Raw genomic sequence first — 23,506 nt, 5'->3', positions numbered from 1 at the left:
CACTGGCTCCACGATGCAGTCTCAATGGCACCTTGACATCACCACCCACTCTATGCTTTACTCCGTTGACCCCACCATTGTCCCTTACTCTCCCCCGCCGAATGCCGCGTTCCTTTACCACAATATTCCGCCGCATGAGACTTAATGTGGCTTTTACGCCAGCTTTCAAACACCTCCTCGGTGTCGGCGCGTCCAGCCTCTGTTCCACATGTGGTGTGCGCGGTGACCTCCATCACGTCCTCCTGGTCTGCGGACAGTACGAGCGCGAGCGCGCCCTCATGGAAACTGCTCTCCGACGCGTCGATCAACGCCAGTTCGACTTAGCCAAAATTCTCGGGACATGGTCGGACACCTCACATCTGATGCAAGGCCTACGAGCTGTTGCTGAGTTCCTCTCCAGCACTGGATTAATGGACGAACTCTAATAGGACACCTTTCCATCATCATCACTTTCTCATCCCTTCCACAAGCGCAATGGGGCAGTGTACCGCCATAACAGCGGAGAATGACCCACCACATCATCATCCCATTTATGTGTGTGTGTGTCCCTATAAAACATTGTCTGTAGAAGCTGAGATGTTCGAGATGTTCGCTATTCTTGACGCCCTGAAACATAAAATCATATTCATTCAATTGAAACATATGCCTACTTCTCCGCCTAGAGCCTGAATGGTACCAACTGATAGCAAAGTAGTCCTAGCTATCGTGGTATCTCATTTTCTCAAGATCATCTGCGATGTGCATTCCACGATCCTCGTAATGTACAATGACCCCCTGTCCTCTTTCCACACTGTATAGTTTCAATGGTGCCCGAATCATGTCGTCCTCCACGGCAATACCCGTGCAGATGCCCTGGCAAAATGTGCCCACGCGTTACAGCCGATTGGTGGTATTCACATCTAGACGTCCGTCTGCCATCTGCAACTACGCCGCTTCCTCACTGTCAGCACGAAGCTCTTTGCCAAGGACGTTGCCAGGACCAACACCTTCTTGGGGTCCATCGACCCAACGATGTATTATATTGTCTGCCGTCCTGCAACTAGGCCTGAAGAACCTGCCCTCCATCGGAGTCACTTTAATGTTGCTCTCACTCCGTCGCTACTGTCCGCAATGGGCTAGCAAACCACCCCCACACCCCACCTGCAGCGCTGAGGCGGACATTCGACACCTTCTCAACTGTTGTCGTTTCAACAACTTCAGTGACACGCTCAAGTTTCGCCTAACCGGCCTCGGATGCTCGACCATCCCTCTAGCAACCTTACTTGGCCCCACACGCAGCGTTGGTATAACCGCAGCACTTCTCAACTACCTGCGGAATACCGCTCTTCTTAGCAGCCTGTGGCATCGTGGGTGGAATGGAACGGCAGAAGATCGGTGGGCCCTCACCGACTCGGTGGCTTGGCTTACAAAGGATCGTTTTGTACTAAGGGTTAGCAAGCCGTTTTTCTTTGGCTGACTTTTCCTGCCAAATAAATAGATCCCCCTTCCAGAAGACCATAGACACATATAATCGGCGTGTATACGAATGTGCAATTTTGGGCCAGACAATATGGTAAAGTTGCCATAACCATGTTGAAAAGCATTGGGCTCATGATGCCGCCCTGTGGAACTCCACTTGAGAGATCGTGACCATCACTATCCAGTTCAACAACATGACGGTCGCTAATGGCGTTTCAGCGCTTCCCATTTAGCCTGAGGAAACTGCCAGCTGATCGGCATGTAGAGAATACTTCTATAATTCTATCGAAATTTCACGAATGAAATGTAATTATGAGACATGTGTAAGAGGTCTATGTACCGAACATATAAGAGAGTTGTCCGCAGAACCAACGCCATCAAGACCAGATCGCTAATCGACGTGACGTACGTCACGCGCCAAAATAAGGGTCCGCCATATCTCATTCACGTATTCAGCGGTCGTAGTCATGGTGACGAGATGCCATCAATCGCACAGGCAGCCACCGTTAGGTTTGTGTGCGTCTACGGCGAGTGGCCGGATCACGTCATGCAGACTTCATCGCGACCTTATTTCTAAGTGGGAGAGGAAGCAGCACCAAAAACGTTTGCATAATACCGCTCCCTAGAGGTCACAAGGCGGAGTAGTCCTAACATTCCAGTAACATCTATACGGGGCACTTACCCATGCAGCACAATGTACTGAAAGTCGAGTGCAATAGGGGTGGACGGTATGTGTCTTATCAATGTTGTTTAGTTTCACGAGTCTGTTCAAGGCCTTCCACCTACCCGTCCACCCCTATTGCACTCGACTTTCAGTACATTGCGCTACTTGAGTATGCACACATGCACATTGCCACCAATAAACATCCTCTCCAACATTCAAGTGATAGACAAGAGGAGTGGCTACGCCTGCATAGATAGATCCTTCTAGTTCGTTCCAATTCTCTGCGGTACCGTTGCCCTGCCCTTGCGCGCCATAGGTGCCAGCACTGACACGAAGAGATTTACACACGTTGCTCATTCGCCGAACTGTGGAGATGTACAAAATCAGCCGACACAAGTATACATTTAATCCACATTTATAACCCACAGGTAATTATTTCTCATTTAAGAAATACGTTGCTAATACAAATACACCATTTTTGTTCCCTTTCTCCAAGAATAGGCAGCTTTAAACGGTTTACGCGGATATATCATTGGACAACTTCGGTCGGTACCGGACTATAGAGATCCTTTCCCTTTACTCTTTGTGGCACAACGAGCAACAATCCCATATACTCTTCTCAAGTAGCATAAACCAAGCAGTCGCAATAATCCCATGGTGAGCACTTGAATTGTCATGTCCAGGAAAGAGTTCGACGGCATCATACCGGCGCATAACGTCAAGACAAAGCGGCTCTCAAATCCTATGGGGCTAAGAAAATTTCGCTGTAGAATATCTTGCAGCATAGACCGGGCAACACGCTCTGCAGTAAACAAGCCGCCGCCTCCGCAGATCAATTTGGTCTCGGTTGGTTTGCACTTCTCTTCCTCAGAAAAGCCCGGCGTATCCGTGTGAGGTGGAAAGGCTACGGTGACATCGATGCCATGGTGCACTACTTCCATGCGAAGGGCCTGAGCAAACCCCACGAGAGCGAATTTTGATGGACAATACGCTGTGAACCCGTAGAGACCAACAATCCCCGCCACCGACGCAACGAAGGTAACGCTACCACGCCCTCTCTGCTTCATGATTGGGACAACGATCTTCGTAGCGTGCACCGCAGTCATGTAATTCATGTCCATCATCTGCTCAAAGTCAGCCACGGGGGTTTCTTCGAAGCGCCCGCTGATGGCTGATCCAGCACAGTTTACCAAGAAGTCAACCGGGCCGCAGTAGTCCTCGGCGTCGTTAACTTCGCGTATCAGTCCCGGGACACCGCCGGCGAGGTCGGCCGATATGACGTGCATGGCCTGCTCTGGCGTCTTGGCAGCGTCCAGCAGTTCCAGTTTCACATCTTCCAGCCTGTTCTTGTTTCTTGCAACTATTGTGACGTTTCCTCCCCTGCGAGCAACTTCAAGAGCCAGGGCCCTCCCGATGCCGCTGGATCCACCGGTGATCATGAAATGTTGATGGCGCAAGCTCATCGCTTGTGTCTGACACTTTTTCCATAGCGGGTAGAGGACAAACACAGTGACTGGTGGAGCAAGGGCGAGGGATACGTACTGCCATGGATGTTCTGCAAGACTGGGAATCATGAGCTTGGGTGCGTCTGGGGTCTATATAACTCGCCGCTGCTCTAACTCGCCACTGCTGCGTTTCGAAATAGGACGATGACGGCAGACGGTTGTAATCTCCAAGGTCGTTCAATGGGCGGACCAACTGGTGCAAAAAATTTTAAAATAGCGGACCGTCGGCTGTTCAAAATTCGACGCTCGTGCGTTTCGTGCTTGCCCTTCTTCTTCCTCACACCTGGCCTCGATCCGCCAAGTGAGATAAGAATAAATAACAAAGGGGCCGTGGTGTTGCACGTAAGGCTTGTCTGCCGAGAGTTGGCGACATGTTACACGTGTCGCAGGATAGAACTGCGGCTAATTTCGACCTCCTGGGGGTTCTTTCGACGTGCGCCGGAAGTCTCCGACACACGGAGCTGGAAGCAATGTTTACCTCCCCCACATTGCTGCCGTCCTCGACTGGGATGGAACCCGCGAACTTGAGCTCAGCAAGCCAACACACGTTACCCGCTGAGCTACCGAGGAGGTGAAGAGATGGACCATAGCTGCACTCTTAGAAATGAACTTCACCACATAGCACTCTCCTAGCCAACCATCATCCCGAATGACGACGTTCTCGCCCCTGATTTGTTGAAAACGGGAGGAGGAGCCTATTTTGTGCCGTGCATAATGGCACAAAATAGGCTCCTCCTCCCGTTTTCAGCAAATCAGGGACGAGAACGTTGTCATTCGGGATGATGGTTGGCTAGGAGCGTGCTATGTGGTGAAGTTCATTTCTAAGAGTGTAGGCGTAGCTATGCGTGCTAATTCTGGCCGATGCTGCTGCGGTGTGTTGGTCCGCTTACCAGTGAAACGGACAGGTAATCAGAGAGTGATACACTAAACAAAGTGTAACTACAACGCAGTAGTGCGTGAGGGTCAATGGGAGGTTATACTTTTCTATGAAGTGACTCTCCGATTGGCATGTGGTACCTTCCATTGGGGAGGTGTTGTTGAAACGTTTAGCCAGTTTGAGCTCCACGATTTATAGCGTCTCGGTGCTGTCGGTACACAGTTGCCTTTATGGTGCATGAGTGCATGAGCGAGCGACGCAGGCGCTTCTTGCTATACGTCTTGTTCCGTGGGTCTTTTCAATACCAAATAACGGCGACTCGGCTTCAGAGTAATTAATCTGTATAGTTCCAGGATCTATGGCGTCCTGCTGTTGTCGGTACTCAGCAGCATCGATGGCGAGTACGCGACTAAGGCGCTTCTTGGTAATCTCGGTGATGAACTGGTGGTGACGGAACTGCTTGCCGTAGTCTGCCACGCTCAGGCGGGCAACGTCACGACTATCGCAGGGGGTGGGGAAAGTGCGTCCTGGACCGACTTCACGGGACACTGTACTACAGCAAAAGTTTCAGGAAGTTTCCATAGCCCCAGGACATCACACGCCACATACTAGGTGTTTCACGAAAGTGTTCCAGCTGAATATAATTCGAGAACTGCTTATGCTACCGAAATACGTTCTTCTCGGAGATCCTTTAGACACCTTTGAGACATCGGCCAAGAGGAATAGGTCGACGTTTTTCGAAAATTCATTCAATATCACATCATGCCCGGCCGTGCCGACAGCCCATAACATCACATCACCATCACAGCCCATAACGTCATAACCCATTAGTCGACAGCAACATCACAGCCCGTCATATCATAACCCATCATTCGACATCAACATCGCAGCTCATCACATCGTAACCCATCATTCAACATCACGGCTCATCACACCATTGCCCATCATTCGACATCACAACCCATAACATGATTGCCCATCTCTTTTTGGCTATAATTGTAACGACGTCCACTTCTGTGAGGCCAACAACGGCCAGCCAATCAACCCCCGCTTGAAGGGGCGATGCACACTGTTAGGAATTTTATTTATATTCTACCAGAAGCACAGTGGAACAATGCAATTTGTATTACTGTTTACCACATTGTCGTCAGTGGTACAACCACTTATTTTGCATATTGCAGTTTAAAGGGGTGGTGACACGTTTTTAGAAATTTTATTTAACCTCTACCTGAAGCACAGCGGATCAATGTAATTGGATTACTGTTCACCACTTCGGTGCTAGTGGTGCAACCACTACATGTTGCATGCAGTAGTTTACGAATTTTATTTGACTTCTACCTGAAGCACAGCAGAGCAATATAATTTGACTTACTGTTTACCACTTTGCATATGCTGCAATATAAAGGGGTATGGCACATGCTTTTAGGAATTTGAACTTCTACATGAAGCGCAGCAGAACAATGTAATTTGAATTACTTTATCTGCGTTGGTACCAGTGGTACAACCACCAGCATATTGCATTTTAAAGGGGCGGTGTACACGCTTTTAGGAATTTGAACCTCTACCTGAAGCATAGCAGAGCAATTTGATTTGAATTACTATTTACACTTTGATGCCAATGGTACAACCACTGCATGTTACATACTGCGCTTTATAGGGGCAGTGCACACTCTAGGAATTTTATTTATCTTCTAGTTGAACCACAGTGGAGCAATGTAATTTGTATTACTGTTTACCACATTATAGTCAGTGGTACAACCACTTATTTTGCATAATGTAGTTTAAAGGGGTGGTGCACACGTTTTTATAAATTTTATTTAACCTCTACCTGAAGCACAGCGGATCAATGTAATTGGATTACAGTTCACCACATCGGTCCCACTAGTGCAACCGCCGCATGTTGCATTCTGGAATTAAAAGGGGTGTTGTACATGCCCTTAGAAATTGTAACTTCTACCTGAAGCACAGTTGAGCAATGTGAATTGTGAATGAATTACTGTATACGCCGTTATGCCAGTGGTGCAACCACCGGCATATAGCACTTTAAAGGGGCTTCTATCTGAAGCACAGCAGAGCAATGTGATTCGAACTATACTATTTACACTTTTATGTCATTGATACAACCACTGCATGTTGCATTACTGCGATTTTAAGGGGGCGGTGCACTTGCTCTTATGAATGATCTTATACGAGAAGCACGGTGGAAAATATAATTTGAATTACTGTTTGCCACATTGGCGCCATTGGTGCAACGACTGTATTTTGCATATTGCAGTTTAAAAGGGCGGTACACATGCATTTATGAATTTTATTTAACTTCTTCCAGAGGCACAGTGGAGCAGTGTAATTAGAATTTGTATTTACGCTGTGATGTCAGTGGTACAATCGTGGTATGCTGTATATTGCAGTTTAAAGGGGGGTGCACACTCTCTTAGGAATTTTATTCAACTTCTACCACAAGCGCTGCAGAGCAATCTAATGTTTACCACTTTGGTGCCAATGGTACAGCCACCCGCACGTTGCAGTTTAAAGTGGCGGTGCACACAATTTTACGAACTTTATTTGACTTCTACCTGAAGCACAGCAGAGCAATATAATTTGAGTTACTGTTTGCCACTTTGGTGAAATTGGCACAACCATGCACCAGCATATTACAGTTTAGGGGGCGGTTCATTGGGTTTTAGGAATTCTTAAACTTCTACCTGAAGCACAGTAGAGCAATGAGTACCAATTAAGTACCAATCGTACAACCACGGGCATATTGCAGCTTAAAGGGAAGTGCAGACAGTTTAAGGGATGTCAGTTTACTTCTTCCAGAGGAACAGCCGAGCAACGCAATTTGAATTACTCTTGACGTGTACGGCGGCAGCAGGAAAGGTTCAAAAGCTTCAAGGTTCCTTTAAAACGAACGAAATATCTTCAATCACGGTGCCAAAGACATACTATCAACGATTTCTGCCATTCCACTGGGATTGTAACAGAGGCGACACAAAAAGTTAAAAAAAAGCCGCAGCAGGGTCCTTAAAAACAGGCAAAATCCCTTTAATCACTGTGCAAAGTCATATCAGAACGATCTATGTCATGTCGTTCCTCTGGGATTGTAACAGAGGTGACTGCAAAATTGGAAAAAGGCGGCAGCAGAGCCGTTTGAAAGAAACGAAACCCCTTTAGTCATGATGCCAAAAACATATTACCACAAACTTAGGTCGTGCCATTCCAGAGGAATTTTAACATAGGCGACCACAAAACTAAAAGAAGCCGGCAGCAGAGCCCTTACAACGGGCAGAACTCCTTTAGTCATGGTGCCAAAGTCGTATTATGAACGATTTATGTCATGCCATTCCACTAGGATTGTAACAGAGGTTACCACAAAATTCGAAAAAGCCGGCAACAGAGACCTTTAAAATAAGTCAACCCCCTTTTATCATGGTGCCAAAGTCTCATTATAAACGATTTATGTCATGCCAGAGCCTTTTAAAGCGGGTGACACTACCTGTATCATGGTGCCAGAGACATATTATCAACATAGTTAAACTCACATGAGGGTTAACATCACATCATAACCCATAATTAAACATCACACTCAACATCACATCACATCATTAGCCATCATTAACGTCAAGCTCAGCATCACATCATCGCCCATCATTCAATATCAAACTCAACATCACATCACATCATTGCCCATCACTCGACATCAAACTCAACATCAAGCTCAACATCGCATCACATCATTGCCCATCACTCGGCATCAAACTCAACATCACATCACATCACTGCCCATCACTCGACATTAAACTCAACATCACACCGCATCATTTCCCATCATTCAACATCAAACTGAACAATACATCACATCATTGCCGCATCACCCAACGTCACATCATTCTGAGTGATGTGACGGTGAATGATGTCGGTGATAGCCATCATGAGTGAATTCGCCGACCTATGCCAAGAGGTGGCCAGTGAGTGGGTCATTTGCATATGCTCATCATCTACAGTTTACTTTCCTTCGTCCGCTCTCAGCACTTCTGCCGCACCGATCGAGACCTTCAGCAGAAGAAAAAAATTCACAGACACGCATCAACACTTCGTGATTTTTTTTGGTAATTAATTGGTTTCGGTTTACGTATTTTTTGGGTGGAGGAGCGTACAGCAATATGCTCTTTCGATCAGTTATCCGGCTCTCAATAGACCTAACCCAGTTCGTAAACAAATGACGTTCTAGTGTTCGACAGTGCCACCAATTTGGTAGACTTGAACTACGCTTGAAGCCAGGGGCGAACAAGGTCGCCCCCGAAAGCCACGCTCTCGAGGGGATTACGATGGTCCCTGAAAGGGACACGACATTCGGTTCTACTTTTCTTTCAATAGGAACGAACAAGTGGCCATTCGTGGAACCCAGCCCTCCCCTTCCGATTTGTTTTAGTTTCAGTTTGTCTACCAACGTCATGATGACGTTTCTCGGGTAGAGGTCTATTGCGTGTTCACACGCTTGGTTTACACATTAGTTCGCAGGCAGTTCCTGGCAGAGCAGGGCTCGCACATGGTCAGGAACATCCGCAAGAGAAGCTACCCTACTTGCACGCAGGGGCGGACCCAGGGAAGGTGCTCGGGGGGGGGGGCACTAAAAAAAAGAGAGGAGACGGGGGGGGGTCGCCATGTAAGACGGCGAGCTGCTGCGCTTTCATTTCACACCAGAACTTTATTTATGATCTACATGTTGCGAAGCTTAGCAAGCTGTAGAGGAACGCCACCGTGCGGCGTGTGATCCGCCCGTGATCCGGCATCCGTGTGACCCGGCACCGATCCGCCCCTGCTTGCACGCAACCCCGCGGGTGCTGTTACCAGTCGGATAGAAAAGAAGGGATACCGAAACGTCTCTCCCGCCCACTTCGCCTACGTGTGTGAGTCAGGCGGATGAACATGCAATTGAGAGCTGGATAACTGAACCAAAAAGTGCAGTGCTGCTACGATGCTCCGCGCAAAAAAAAGAAAAGAAAAAGAGTACACCGAAACCAGTGTTTGTTACTCAAAGAATCACTAAGTGTTGACGCGAGCTTTTTGTGGAATTTTTCTACCTGACGATCGTGATCCGAATGACAGAGGTACCAAAAGCGTCTGAAGTAAACTCTCAAAGTTAGGATTTAATGGTGTTTCAAATTTTTATCATTCATTTTTTTTTTTTGTAACAATGACCAAATGAGCCACTCGCTGGTCAGCTGTTGGCCCATGTCTCAAAGACGCTAACCAAGAAGAATGTTCTCCCATATAGAGGGCGCTGTACGACCCGTACGAGACAAAAATAAATAAAAGAGTAAAAATAAAATAAACGATGTTATCTCCAAAATGTTTTTCTTTGCGAAACTCATTTTCTAATTCCCCTAGGCCACTTCCTCCATCCATCCAACTATGTATTCTTCCTTTGAGCTTCTTCATTATTATCCTGTACACCACTGGCTGGACAATTCACTCGTGAGGGCCATCATGGCCATCATTCACCTTCATATCATGAAGAATATGATATACGATGTTGAGTGATAGCCTGATAGCATATGTGATACGATGTTGGTGTCGAATGTTGTGATGTTGGTGACAATGGGTTGTGACCTTGACATCTGATGTGATGGGCTGTGAGCAAAGCGCACCATGATGTGACTTCAATGATTTTAGCCCTTTCACCATCACCACCACCACCACCACTTCAATGATTTCAAGAAAAATTCTTCCCAATGCCGTGCACTGTAGGTGTGACGGCTGTTAGGTCTGTACACTCTAAAAACGGAAATTCGCCGCATAATACCCTCAGAATGATATCGTCCTGCACAGTGCCGGATTTACAGTGGTGGGGGACCCGGGGCACTGTGCTGTGGGGGCTCCCTCGTGCATTCTATGTATTATTCTATGTACTCTACGTATTCGTGTGTTATATGTCTATAAATGACATCGTTTTGTATCTAAAGGACGGAGGCCATGTGGCACACTAGTCCGAGATTTTTCAGCAGTCAGGTTTTGTCATATTTTGAACATTTCGTAGACAAGTGAAATAAATATTCTATTCATGTCTATCCAATGTGTTATTCGGGGTCGATATGCGTGGACGGAGGACAGATTTTTACCGAGTTTCCGTTTCAGGGATGCGTTTCAGGCATGCAAAACAGATTTCCCTTGGACAAGACCTTTACTGGTGGGGGCCTCTTTGTGGTGGGGCCCCGGGGCAAGTGCCCCGTCTGCCCTCCCCTAAATCCGGCACTGGTCCTGCATTTCTGCTTGTTGAAAACGGAATGCGTACGTTTTTTCTGTAACTCTTTCAAATGGCGAATTCGGGTGGTCATTTCAGGGCAACATGGCCTAGCGGTCGGAAGCTGCTATAGGCGGCGCTGGGCGTTGCCACCCGAACATGAATGCAAGGAATCTAGCGGTTTCTTGCCCCAAGATTCACACCTTGAGTTTGAGGAGGACTGAAAGGACGACACAGCTACACTGGCTCAGAAACCGACTCGGTTTTAGCCGCTTGGATCACATTAGGCGCATCGAGATCGCTCGTCTTCGGGTTCCGTCGTCTGTTAACCCAGGTGAACTCCGATGTAAGCGCCAATGAGGGCCCTCGTCACCCTCGCGACGCGGATATGACGACACCGGATATAGTTGGACAATCCGCTGCCCGGTGGCTTCGAGGCCGAGCGGAAAAAGTGCTAGCTGGCAAATTCCTGACGCTCAAAAAGTGCCACGCGAACATGCGACATCTGGCGAGAATAAGCGGGATCTGGCAAAAAAAAAAAAAAGTCGCCACGAAATGATCACCCGAATTCGCCATACGTACTCAAAGTGTTAACAAATGCCGTACACCCCTCGTCGTCAGCGAATCAAGGAACAGTGCGATATCATTTTTAATACTGGTTGGCCTCGAGCTCCCTAAGCTCTCGTGGTACGGTGATTGCCTTTCTTGTTTTTCAAGACAACGTGATGCGGGTTCGGATCTGTTTTCCCAACCTTTTCTTCGGACGCTGTGAGGCACAGTTCTCGGTGAAGTCGGCCCAGGACGCACGTTCCTCTTAAGTCACATGCCGTCATACCGCTCGACAAGAAAGCACCACCAACTAAGTTGTATCTTTCCAGCGTTGGTAACTACCCCACGATGAACATACCGCAAATAAGCGCGGAGCGGTAGCTCTCATTCACAAACACACAGACACACAAAAAAATGTATACGGCTCTGCGACTGTTTGCTGGCTTTATTTTCATCGCGCTGATAATGTTCACTATTTATTGGCAATATCAAGATAAACCACAGGCATAACTGTACACTTTCCACAAGAACCAATTGTAAGTATCAAACAGCTCATAAGATGAATGTAACCACGTTACTTTTTGCGTTACATACATTTGGCTTTTAGCTCCCTGAATTCCATTCCTCGTTAATAAAAGCCAAACAATCAAGCGAAGAAACAAAAACAATACGGACTAGTCACTATCTTCCACCGTTGCACAGTCGGAACAATTCGATGAGCCGACTCATCTAATTGTGCGGCTTGTGCAATGGTGGAGCTCAGTGAGCACATTATAATGCATTGCGCACAAGGTATGCATCACAAAGAGTTACACTGAAAGCTACAGTTGATCGACTAGACAGCAAGGTCTTCGATGTAGTGAAGGTGCTGGGTCTTTGGGCACCGAACACGAGGGATGCTGCCATGACAGCACTTGTGAAATTTCTTCAGAGCTGTGGGATGGATGCAACCTTCTAGGATTCTCTGTGCATGATCTTGGGATAATTGTGAATAGTGGATAATTGTGAACACGTGAATAATAGACTTCTGAATAGCGAATGTCTGAATACTGAATAGCGAACTTGCGAGTCTAGAGCACCTGTTTTTTTTTTTTCTTTTTTTAGGGAGGGGGGCGGGGTAAGAATTTATGTTAGGAGTAGCAGAAGACGTCGGGAAACGAGTTCAATTTTTCCTCTCTATTTTTCCTTACAAACAAACAAACAATATGGTCCAGAAAAAAAAAATAATAAAGAAATTGAGTTACGTGATTGGATCAGCAGGCGTGGAATGCCCAGTGACCACTTGCATCTTCAAGCAGTTCCACCGCCATCATCAACCCGTTTTTCTAAAGAAAAGGCAAACAATCAGTGTTCCAAATGTTGCGGCGTGAACTTGGAGCAAAGCACACACGGACAGGACGACGGCATACCACATAGCTCCTTGCTCCAAGTTCACGAACGCCTCTCATGCACCAGTGTGTGCACGTGACGTGTGGTTTCGTGTTGCTGTGCTCAGCTGTCATGAACGTGACTGATTCATGCATGTTACGTGCCAGTGGTTTATCCAGTCTCCCTTGCCCCCAACTTTGCTCCTGTGTGCTGCTGTTACAATGTAACTGAACCTCCAATCTTTTGCAACCTCCCACACCTACTTGAAAAACTTATCAAGATATGTTTCCATCGCATTTTCGTTCATGTTACTCCGCGTATAAGCCGCACATGATAACGCGCGTTGTCTCTAATTCCAGCGGTCGCCCGCCCGCCCCGCGCCAGTGTGGCAACAACAGCCGATGCGAACGAACAAGCAAAATATTTACGATATTTTGAACGCAGTTTGCAAGTGTGCGCTCTTCGTTGCTATTTTCCCAGTGCACTAGTGGGTGTCTGTCTCACTCGATGACCTTGTCACTACAGCCACTGTTGCGAAGCAGTGATAAGCTCAAGGCAGGCAAGACGCAAACGAGGAAGAAACTTATCGGCGGCACAGCTGCTACCTGAGCAGTGGAGAGGTATACTGTTGCTCGCATTGTATTCGCAGTACACACGTTGAATGTCTCTCACGGCAATGCACCCGTGGCAGTACGCCTGCCTCGTTCTCGTGCCACCAGTCACCGCCTTAATCTTATATCGACTGTGGAAAAAGTACGCGACAAAACGGATGGGCCTGCGCCACCAACACTTCGTGATCACTGGTGGTTCGAGCGGTATCGGGAGGGCCATGGCTCTTCTGATTGTTCGCAGGGGCGGCAACGTTACAATCGTTGCCAGAAACAAGGAGAGACTGGAAGACGTAAAGCTCGAACTTCTGGATGCTGCTCAGTCACCGGAACAGGCCATGCACATCATCTCGGCAGACCTCGCCGGCGACTTCGAGAGTCTGGTACGTGAAGTCCGCGACGCGGAGGACTGTTGCGGTCCCATCGATTACTTGGTTAACTGCGCCGGATCCGCTGTGAGCCAGCGCTTCGAGGAAACTCCTCTGGACGACTTCGAGAAGATGATCCGGGTAAATTACCTAAGCGCCGTTCAAGCGACCAGGGCCGTGCTACCGGGCATGAAGCAGAGGAACCGCGGAAGCGTCACCTTCGTCTCGTCCATAGCGGGTGTTCTCGGCATGTACGGCTTCACGGCTTACTGTCCAGCGAAATTCGCTTTGCTGGGGTTTGCAGAAGCACTTAGAATGGAGGTGAAGCATCACGGCATCGACATTACCGTCTGCTTTCCGCCGGACACGGACACACCGGGTTTCGCGGAAGAGCAAAAGAGCAAGCCCATCGAGACGAAACTCATTTGCGGAGCGGCCGGCCTGTCCTCGGCCGAGTCCGTCGCCCTCTCCATGCTGGACGACATCCTGGAGCGGAACTTCGCAGCCACGGTTGGATTCGACGGACGTTTCATCCTGACTTTGTGCGCTGGAATGATGCCTTTCAACTCTTGGTTGGATCTCATGGTCCAAGTACTGAGTATGGGATTTTTGCGGCTCGTTGGCGTGTTCTATCTGGGAAGATTCTACAGTGTCGTAGCCAGTTGTGCCTCAAAGCGGGAGGGAAGCAAGAAGTCAGCCTAACTGTCTTGGGGCATTATGTGGTTTGACACAATACGACGCAGTTACGTTTTTCCGGGAGGGTGCGTTGGGGCCAGAAAATGTTTCTTTGAGGCGTCTGGTTCAGCGGAGAAATATTAGACCTGCTTTGTAGAGCTCTGCGCGGAACTTCACAAAATGTGGGCGTGAAGTTATGCCACAGGCAGTGCCACAAACGTCTCAGTGTGCGTTGGCTAGTCAGGGGTAAGGCAGGGAATTGGAAACAGTACCAGGTCCATGATGTTTCGGTACAGCATAAAACTGGGGGTGACGGGATATAAGTTGAGACGAAACTGGGACCCGCACGAGTTTTTCATCCTCCTTCCCTGTTTCTCTCGGAAGCATAACGGGACATTCCTCTAGATATGTTACAGCTGTCTCTATAAATAGCATCATGTTTGCATGCATCGTGTAAATACGCATCTTATCAGAACCTACAGATGCAGTTCATCTTGCAAAGCGTCTGCCGATAACGCTGCACTGCTTGTTCACATATGGATGCAAGACGAGATGTCGGTGGTTTCGATAAACTGCGTATTAACGAAAAATATGCATTGTATTATCTCTTAGCCTTTAATGTCAGGTATTGGGCTTGGTCACATCTGGCTACAGCACCTCGAGGTGGTTGCATTATTGCACAGCACACTTGTGTTGTGGGCATGCCTTGTGTAATCTGTGTTAGCTCTGTGTCTTACCTTTATGAGTATTTGGATTTCATCCTTGTCCTCATGACACAGCTATCATGACCCCACAAAAGTCTTTCTGCATCTTTGTCTCTTAACCAATACATAGCTCCATTTTGGGGCATGTTCTCAATTTTGAGAACGGATCCACGAAGCGAAGATTTGCGCTATGTAGCTTTGTGAAGTGTGAGTGCTGTGACCTGAAGAAATTGCACATACAATGTTTCAAACACTGTGTAGCCTTCTGGAAGTCAAATGTGGTCTAAATGCGGAAATGTGGGACAAAAAAAGATAGGTATCAGTACGTGCCGAAGTGGCCGACCTTTGTGCTCTTGGGGAATATGGGTAGCGAAAATTTAAGCGTTATTTCGAGAGCTGGAAAATGTGGTAAAGTCCGGCGGTATCGGGTTGTAAAACGACGTATGCTTTCTGTATTTCAGATTAATACGGGATGCTGAGTAGCTGCAGTGCATAGCATTTTTCCACTGGTAGTGGTAGTTTGCGTTTTGGGTTTTTACCCTAAGTGATCGTGATGCTGTTCAGGGAGGTAAAAAAGAGTTTTACATTAAAACACAAAGTACTGAGTAAGCATCCCTTTAATATGGGTTGCGTGCTCGAAGAATGCGCTGAATTAAGTATTGTATGAAAACGTATTTTACATAGCATCTGAAGGATAAGGTATGTCCTCACATGTGCCTTTCTGCCAGTAAAGGCACATGATTTCCAAAATATGTCTGGCCCCATAATGTGTTCCTGAAACAATTTTTCTTTCTTTTTTTTTTTCAAGTTTGAAGTAGCAGTCCTTGTTGTGGAGTGTTATTTTACATATGTCACAAAAGAGAGAACTGTACTGCACACAAGCCTTATATCATGTGCCTTTTTGTGTCAACGTTACTTTGCTTGACATGGAATGTGGTGCCACATATTCAATAAAGGCCTTAGATGGCTAGCAGATGCTACCGATATCTGCATTAAGGCAGTTCACACGGTTTGTGTCACATCTATTACGAGCCACTCGGACTGGGCAGTGTTAGACGTTTGTGTGAAAATACTTAATAAACAAATTCATCTTCTCGGCTTGCCATGCCACATTTAATCAAAGTGCACTAACTGTAGTTAACAAAGGGCTAGTTCACACACATACAGCAACGGCGACCGTGGATGGCACGGCAAATCGCGCTTTTTCCATGCTGTTGCGACGCTGTGATGGCCTCCGCGGCAGAGCAAAAGGAAGTTGAGACGTGTCCAACTTTTGCCGTGCCTTGACCTCGCTCACGCTCCGTCGATCAACGGGGCCGCATGCAGGGGCGGTCCCAGCGAAGTACTCTGGGGGAGGGGGGGGGGGGTTCTGGACACGGGCTCAACCTTTTCTCGCACGAAATCCTATCCCTGGTAATCCATTTTAGGTATAGTGCCCAGCATAAAGCCTGTTGTGGGGTGCGCCCTCTTCGCTATCCTTGAGAGTGTCACAGGGAAAGAGACGAAAACTGGACTAGGCTATCCTTTTGGGGAGGGGGGGGGGGCGACCGCCCCCAACGCCACCCCCCTTGGGACCGCCACTGGCTGCATGTGGCAACGCCACCTAGATGCAGAAGGCCTGCTTATTGCCTCCTCTCGCTCCTTCGCTATGTCGACATATACAGTCAGAATTCGTCTGCTACTGCAACTCGCAGTTCTGCGAATTCAACAACTCGCAACTGATTGCAGCTTACTTGGAACCTGCAGACCTGAATATTTAGACAAAAAGTGCAAGACGCTTTCCGGAAAATCAGCTTTGAGAAAAATTGGGGCCGTTTTGCGCTTTATTTCCAAGTTTTCCCATGTCGTACGTGGGGACGTACAATCACAACTCGCAGACGACGGTGGTTCCTCTCCATGGCCACGACCGCTGAAAGCACATTCGTGATTGGCTACGACCGTTGAAAACACGACCCTGATTGGCTGGCTCTTAATTGTTACGCCACGTCGACGAGCGTGCAGGCTTTCTCTATCTCGGTGGTGCTGGCTGTGTATGGACCACGGCGGGAAGAGAGACAGTGTGCACAACGCCGACAAGCAACGGCAACATGTCGCCCTCCGTTGTCGTTCGCAGTCCCCATCGTTGCCGTATGTGTGAACTAGGCCAAGGTCTACTCAGGAACTTCCAGGACCGATGTACGAGATGCAAAATTAAAGTGCATTAAACCAACTGGCAAATGTTTTCAGCTTATCATGCTCAACAAAAGAATGTAGCTCACAATATACAAATATGCAACTGGTTTAACTCTGGTGAGAGTATCTGAATAAAGAGAGAGAGAGTTATTGAAGAAGCCTAGTCCATGTGAACCTCTCCTTCCTTTCCCTGCATTGCTCAGCCATGTCACAAGATTTCCACTTACACATATGGCAATGCCGCATTGCATGCACTTGAAATTAGTGATCTTTCAGACTTTTAGGTTCAGATAATTTTAGTGTGTTGTAGGCAAACTGCGGTGTGCAGAATGTACCGGCCAGTTGTGAGGGCAACGCAACGACCTTGCCAGAATGCATGCGATATTGTGGAAATAACAATGTCTGATAGTAATTCCTACTGGCTGAGCAATACAGTGGTGAAAATATAGTGAGTGCGTGAAGCGAAACATTGCAGGCTTTCAGTACAGTTTGAACTCGCTAATGTGGAAGTGGAAGGATGTCTTGAATTTACCTCAACGGAATTTGTGCACGAGTGTCCTGTACTGTAACGCATAAAATGACGTGTGGCTATTCTTGTGGAGGCATTGCAGGGTGGAGCACAAGATACGAGAGAGTGCAAGAGTAATTTATCGGTTTGCAGGCATTCTGCACTTTTAATTTTTTGAGAACTTTCACTGTCAGTAACATAGCACAGTGTTATTCACAAATTGTTCACCTGCATAATGCCCCTTTCATTACCGACCTCGGTAAATCAGAAAATGGGAGCCTGGGTCACAGCACGGAATCTTGTCGTAAAGGATGTCTCAGCACATGATGCACAGCTTGACCAGTGTCATGCAGTTTCCTATAGTATACCACTAGCCTTGGTAGATCACTCAGCAATGTGTCCGTAAACAAAGCTTAACCGCAGCTGTCTGCTGGTGACAAAAAAGACCTGACAGACTTCAATCCTCTAACCAGAAACACGTGAAAGCTGCGTAAAAAAAAAACACTTTCTATTCACGCATCGTTTCACGATTCCATACAATCTGCTACGGCACTTTCCAGAAATTCTTTATGCAAGCAGTCCACAGGCAGTACTTCCAATCTCTAATACTACGATAATGACATTTTGGTACCCGCAAAGCATGCAGCCAAATAGTAGGTACAGCACATCATCCTTTGTGGACTATTTTTAACGTTTTCTTGAATGTTATAGATACTGATAGCCATGTGTGGACAATGAAATACGGGAGTGTCACTATAATTATTCCAACTTGGCAAAGAAACACATCTGAAGAAAGCAGAAGACTGCGTTGCTTCAGAGGATTACTTCTGCATGCCCAGGAACACCATATACAGCTGCATACCCAGCATACACCACCTACAAATGCAATAGAAAGTGCTGTTTCCTGTAGACATCAGCGCAGGATACCAGGCTGAACGTACATTGCGCACAAGCTACTCATTTGACAGCGTTGCAAGAAAATATGGCTAGATCCAGCTCCCAGGCAGCACAACACCCTGGCAAAATATTGGCGATGGTAGTCCACTATTGAGCCAGTACTACCGATATCCAGCCAATATTGGCCCAAGATACTGTGCTGCTTGGGAGGAGACGTCACTCACTGAGAGATGGCACCAGTAGTCTGTAAAAAAAAAAAAAAAAGATATCAATCCTGGAACTTTTTGTATAGCGTGTATGTACTCGTAATATCAGCAGTTTATTATTGATTAACCAAAGGGTGCACACAGGAGAGGCGTCTCTCCTGTATGCACACTCCTCAGTTGTTTGTGTCACCAAATCACCTGAATTTCCATTGCTACAGTCCATTATTGTTCATGTCTATCTGCAATAAACAAGTCAAAACTTGCAAACAAAACAGATTTTAATAAAAATAAGCAGCACAAAATATACGCTTATGAGCAAAATGTGAGGAAAACAAGGCATTAACAATTTTCAACAGCGAACACCCAAGACCAGTCACATGCACACAAGGTGCTAACGTCACTCTCCAACCTTCTGTCTATCAAAGCACTGGTACATCACTGGGAAGACTTTGGCACAAGCAAGTTTATTGGGAAAGACATCTGCAGTGGAGGATGAGGAGGAGAGCATGCACCAAGAAGGTACCGCGGAAGAAATGCAGAGTGTCTCTGAGCAATGCTGGAAGATTGGAGATGCTATGGAAAAGATAAGTAGGAAGAGATTGAAACATTTAAATAATTTTTTTTACTAAAGAACAAGCATTTGGGCGGAGTCCGTCCTTCACCCAGTGAGAACGCACTTCAGGAAAAACGGACTCTGTCTGAAAGCTTGCTCTTTTGTAAAATAAATTATTTAAATGTTTCAATCTCTTTATATACCTATCTTATTCACTTGCGAGTGCTAGACTTTTCCCATTTTTGCTTGCTACGGAAACATTGTTAGCAAGCGCAAAAAAAGTACACTCAAAGTGATGTTGCTAGCAGATGAGCAGTGAGAGGACGAATATTTTGTGGTGAGCGAACAGGAATATGCTTGTAGCACAGGGCATACGTAGAAAACGTAACGCAATGCAGAGATGGTCATGAGCGGTCAGCATTGCTCTACTGTTCCTCTTTTCATTCTGGCACCTCTGCAGACATCTTGCTCGATAAGCTGCTCGTTAAGTTGCTCGTTACAGGCATCGAGCGACACCCCCACCCACGAGTGTGACTAGTGAAGACAGCCTATTTTATCGCTCGATGATGAGCCAGTAGGGTGACTAGGAGTCTGAGCACAAAAATTACGTAATCATATCATGTACAGTCAAAGTCCTTTACAACGAATGCCTCTTTAACGAAAAATACAGTTATAACGAACGTTTTCACGGTCCGGTCGGCGCTCCGTAGGGCGCAATGTATAATTAGAACCTTTATAACGAAATCTTTTACAATGAAGCTGCCAAAATAACGAAGTAATTCCGTATTGTGTTATCACGTATACCGTAATTTCACGCGTATAAGCTGCACCGCAGATAAGCCGCAGGACGCGTTTTTTGGGACGTTTTGAAAATTTTCTGGCAGATAAGCCGCGGGCAATACGAGACGACTGATTTGTGCGACAAAGGAGACCATAGAGAAGGCCATAAACCATGTGGTCCATACTCCGGGATCGGCACAGTGTACAACAGAGGAGGTCAGTTCTGGAGTTCTACCAAGATCGGATTGTGCCCTTGTCGGGTGTTTTTCGTGGGCTGATGGGTCAGTGATCTTCCAGAAGACGTGAATCACTGTCACCACTTTTCTTAAAGCTGCTTGGGAGAATGCACCAGGAAGACCAATCTACTCGAATGTGGACCCGTCCCTGTTATGCACTGTTCGTGCATTGGCAGGGCAGTGCTGTTCCAGAGACAATGTCGGCCCTTTCGTTAAAATCGGCGTATGGGGAAAATACCGGGAAAAAATAGTCATCAGATAAGCCGCACCGGTGGATAAGCCGCAGGGCGCCCGTGAGAAAAAAAAATCGCGCATAAGCCGCGGCTAATACGCGTGAAAATACGGTAATTATGAAACCATATAGCATTCACGGGAGCACGAGACTGCAGCTGGGGTTGTGAACCATGAAGGCCAGAGAGAGAGAGAGAAACTTTACAATTCTTTCTTTGCCTCCTGCAACGTCTACCATGGCTCCCACTGCATTTTTGAACAAAATTCCGAGGGTTTTTCAAGGAGCGCTTCAGGATAAGACGCCATTTTGTCTGGGAAGTAAAACACGGCTTATGACCAATATTCAATATTTGCAGAAATATTTATAAGCTACAGGTATCATACGAGAGAATACGTGGGGGCTGCACAATATCGATTCATATATATATGACTGACAACTACCGAATTTCAAAGATCATAGTAGCAAAAAAAAAAAGTTTATTAATGGACTAGAGGGTGACGTTCATTTCTTACTGCTGATTCCTATTGCAATGAAGAGTGCTAACTCATGTGATTTCGAAGCTACAGTTGTGACTCCGGAAAAGCATAATTTGCACAAGCAGCTCTTTGAGAACAAGAAAAAGATGCAAAATCGAGGGTTTTGAAGTGCTGCAAAAAAATTCCAAGTTTTCCAGATCTTGAAAATGGAATTTTCAAATTTCAGGTATTCAAGGGTTTCAAGGGCCAGTGGGAACCATGTCTTTGTCTTCTTAAAACTTGGCATAAAATCTAGTTTTCTACTTTAATTAGGATGGTGGAAACCTCATTTGATAACTGAGAGTTTATGCCAACTTTGACTCTCAAAAGCAAGTAAGATATTGTAGGAGGTGAAGGAACAACTGAAGTTTATCATTATCATCTTTAGACTGTGTACATTCGAAATATGCCACTGGCAGCTGTCGTGCTTCCACAATGCCGCCCCTTGAGGTGTCAAGTCAACTGGTACAGACCTGTGGCAAACACATGTAGTATTGAGCTTAAAAATATTGATTTATATATAAAATACTACTGTGCTACTGGGGATCGGAGACAAGCCTAAAACTCAAATTTATGTGAAGATTGCCATGTTTCTTCAGCAATCTGACCACCAACAAACCTTTGCAGCTTATTTGTATTAACCTATATACAACAGCTCGCTGTTGAACTCTGACATGTTCCATCGAGACTGCACAAGTTTTTACGATATCTATGCACAATCCTGCCACACATGCACAGCAAGCAAAATTTTGATGTCGAATGTGGTTACAAAGCATGCCTGCAAAACTTATAACATTGCATTTTTAAAATTCACTGTTTGCACCGTGAAGCAACTGTGGCTATAAGCGGCATACACACACGGACAGATGGAGAGAGGACAGCAGGAAGGAGTGGGGGATGGGATGGAAGGGTTAGTATGCATCCTGTGCCGACATTCGTCTGGGAAAGTCTGCCCGAAAACACAGGAGAAACCTCGGACGGCACTGCCGGCCTGCACCGAACGAGTTGTTCAGGTGCGGAACAAACAAACTGAACAAACTGAAGAAGACAAGCAGCGGGGATATAAAAACTCGGTTTGCATGAGCTACATGTGTGGAACGTGCAACCTAGTAGTGCTTTTCAGCTGTGATAGTAGCGCTCAAGTAGATATGGAATAGCAGATATAACGGTACTGTGTAAATATATCTTGTGCATAGAATTTTTAAGGCGTGTATCACATGCTCGTTTTCCTCATCTGGACCTTCAAAACCTTCAACACTAAAAAATTGTGCAAAAAACAAACATCATGATTCACAACGTGCACATCTGAAGCAGCTCTGTGAGCTGGGGATATGAAGAACCCAGAACAAAACATGATTAATACACATCGACATAAAACACCACGTCAACTAATCAAAGACGGAGTTGGTGCTTAGCATAAAAGTGCCATAAGAGCGGCCTCCTTCCTTGGACAGAAACTTCGAGCTATTCCGAGCAGCATCGACCGATCTCAGCCACGACCTAAGACACATGTAGGATGATTTCTGCTGGTATTTCCTGAACACTTGCTGGTTGGAAAGAAGTTTTGCAGGGTTCAGAAATGTAGAAATTCAGAAAGCTCTCCAACCTGATTTCTATTTCAAGGAGGAAATCATTTGCACTCCTTTCATCTAAACAAAATACAGAAGCCGACACTGAAGATTTTTGTTTAAGTTTAATTTGTACAAGCTTTCGCGTGGAGGTCCACGCTTCCTCAGGTACAAAGTGAAGTGGTGAAGTGGTTTCTGGTACTCCGTTAGATAATCCGTAACCTTCCCTTTTGTCCATTCTGGGCCACTCGTTTCCCATACTCCTGACCCCCCTTCCGCGAAACTGGGTTGGCGAGCCTTTTTGTTCACAACAACACCTTTTACTGTTCTTAAACGGTTAGAGGTCACTTATCCGTCTGCCCAGCTATTCATTGTACACAGACATGTGGCACCATATCTCCTTTCCTCTTCCCTTTCTTTGTACAGCAGTGTATATGTCTATACTATATATACTTATGTGTGTCACCACTTCACTTTGTACCTGAGGAAGCGTGGACCTCCACGCGAAAGCTTGTACAAATTAAACTTAAACAAAAATCTTCAGTGTCGGCTTCTGTATTTTGTTTATGTGATCTACAGGACTTGACTCCCCTCTTCGTATACGCATCCACTCCTTTCATCACGTAATGCAATTACACAATGCAAGTGCAATTGTTGTTCCTTGAATTATTGTTGGGATTACTGTCGCACAAACTTGTATGCAAAATATTGTTTTCTCTATTGTTGGAGAGCATGAGGGTGGTGCTCAAATTCTGTTAAAAAATGGGATACATATATGATAAAATATATATGATAAAAAATTATCCTTTCTTTTGTACCTTT

The 23,506-nt window shown here is 46.3% G+C and overlaps 2 protein-coding genes across 2 annotated transcripts; one reads left to right on the top strand and one right to left on the bottom strand.

The window, feature by feature from the left end:
• Window positions 1-2,521: 2,521 nt before the first annotated feature.
• LOC135399597 (3-ketodihydrosphingosine reductase-like) lies at window positions 2,522-3,731 on the bottom strand. The gene has a single exon (XM_064631323.1). The coding sequence runs from the start codon at window positions 3,694-3,696 to the stop codon at window positions 2,680-2,682; it is 1,017 nt and encodes a 338-aa protein (XP_064487393.1). The 5' UTR covers window positions 3,697-3,731; the 3' UTR covers window positions 2,522-2,679.
• A 9,305-nt stretch (window positions 3,732-13,036) lies between these two features.
• On the top strand, window positions 13,037-15,205 carry LOC135400252 (3-ketodihydrosphingosine reductase-like). Its single transcript, XM_064632029.1, has one exon. It carries the CDS (start codon window positions 13,324-13,326, stop codon window positions 14,338-14,340), a length of 1,017 nt encoding a protein of 338 aa, XP_064488099.1. The 5' UTR covers window positions 13,037-13,323; the 3' UTR covers window positions 14,341-15,205.
• The last annotated feature ends 8,301 nt before the right edge of the window (window positions 15,206-23,506 follow it).

This window comes from Ornithodoros turicata, chromosome 7 (genome assembly GCF_037126465.1).
Source record: "Ornithodoros turicata isolate Travis chromosome 7, ASM3712646v1, whole genome shotgun sequence".
In the NCBI taxonomy this organism is placed as follows: Eukaryota; Metazoa; Arthropoda; class Arachnida; order Ixodida; family Argasidae; genus Ornithodoros; species Ornithodoros turicata.
Note: the sequence above shows the minus strand (reverse complement) of the source record. Positions and strands in the feature narration are given on the sequence as shown.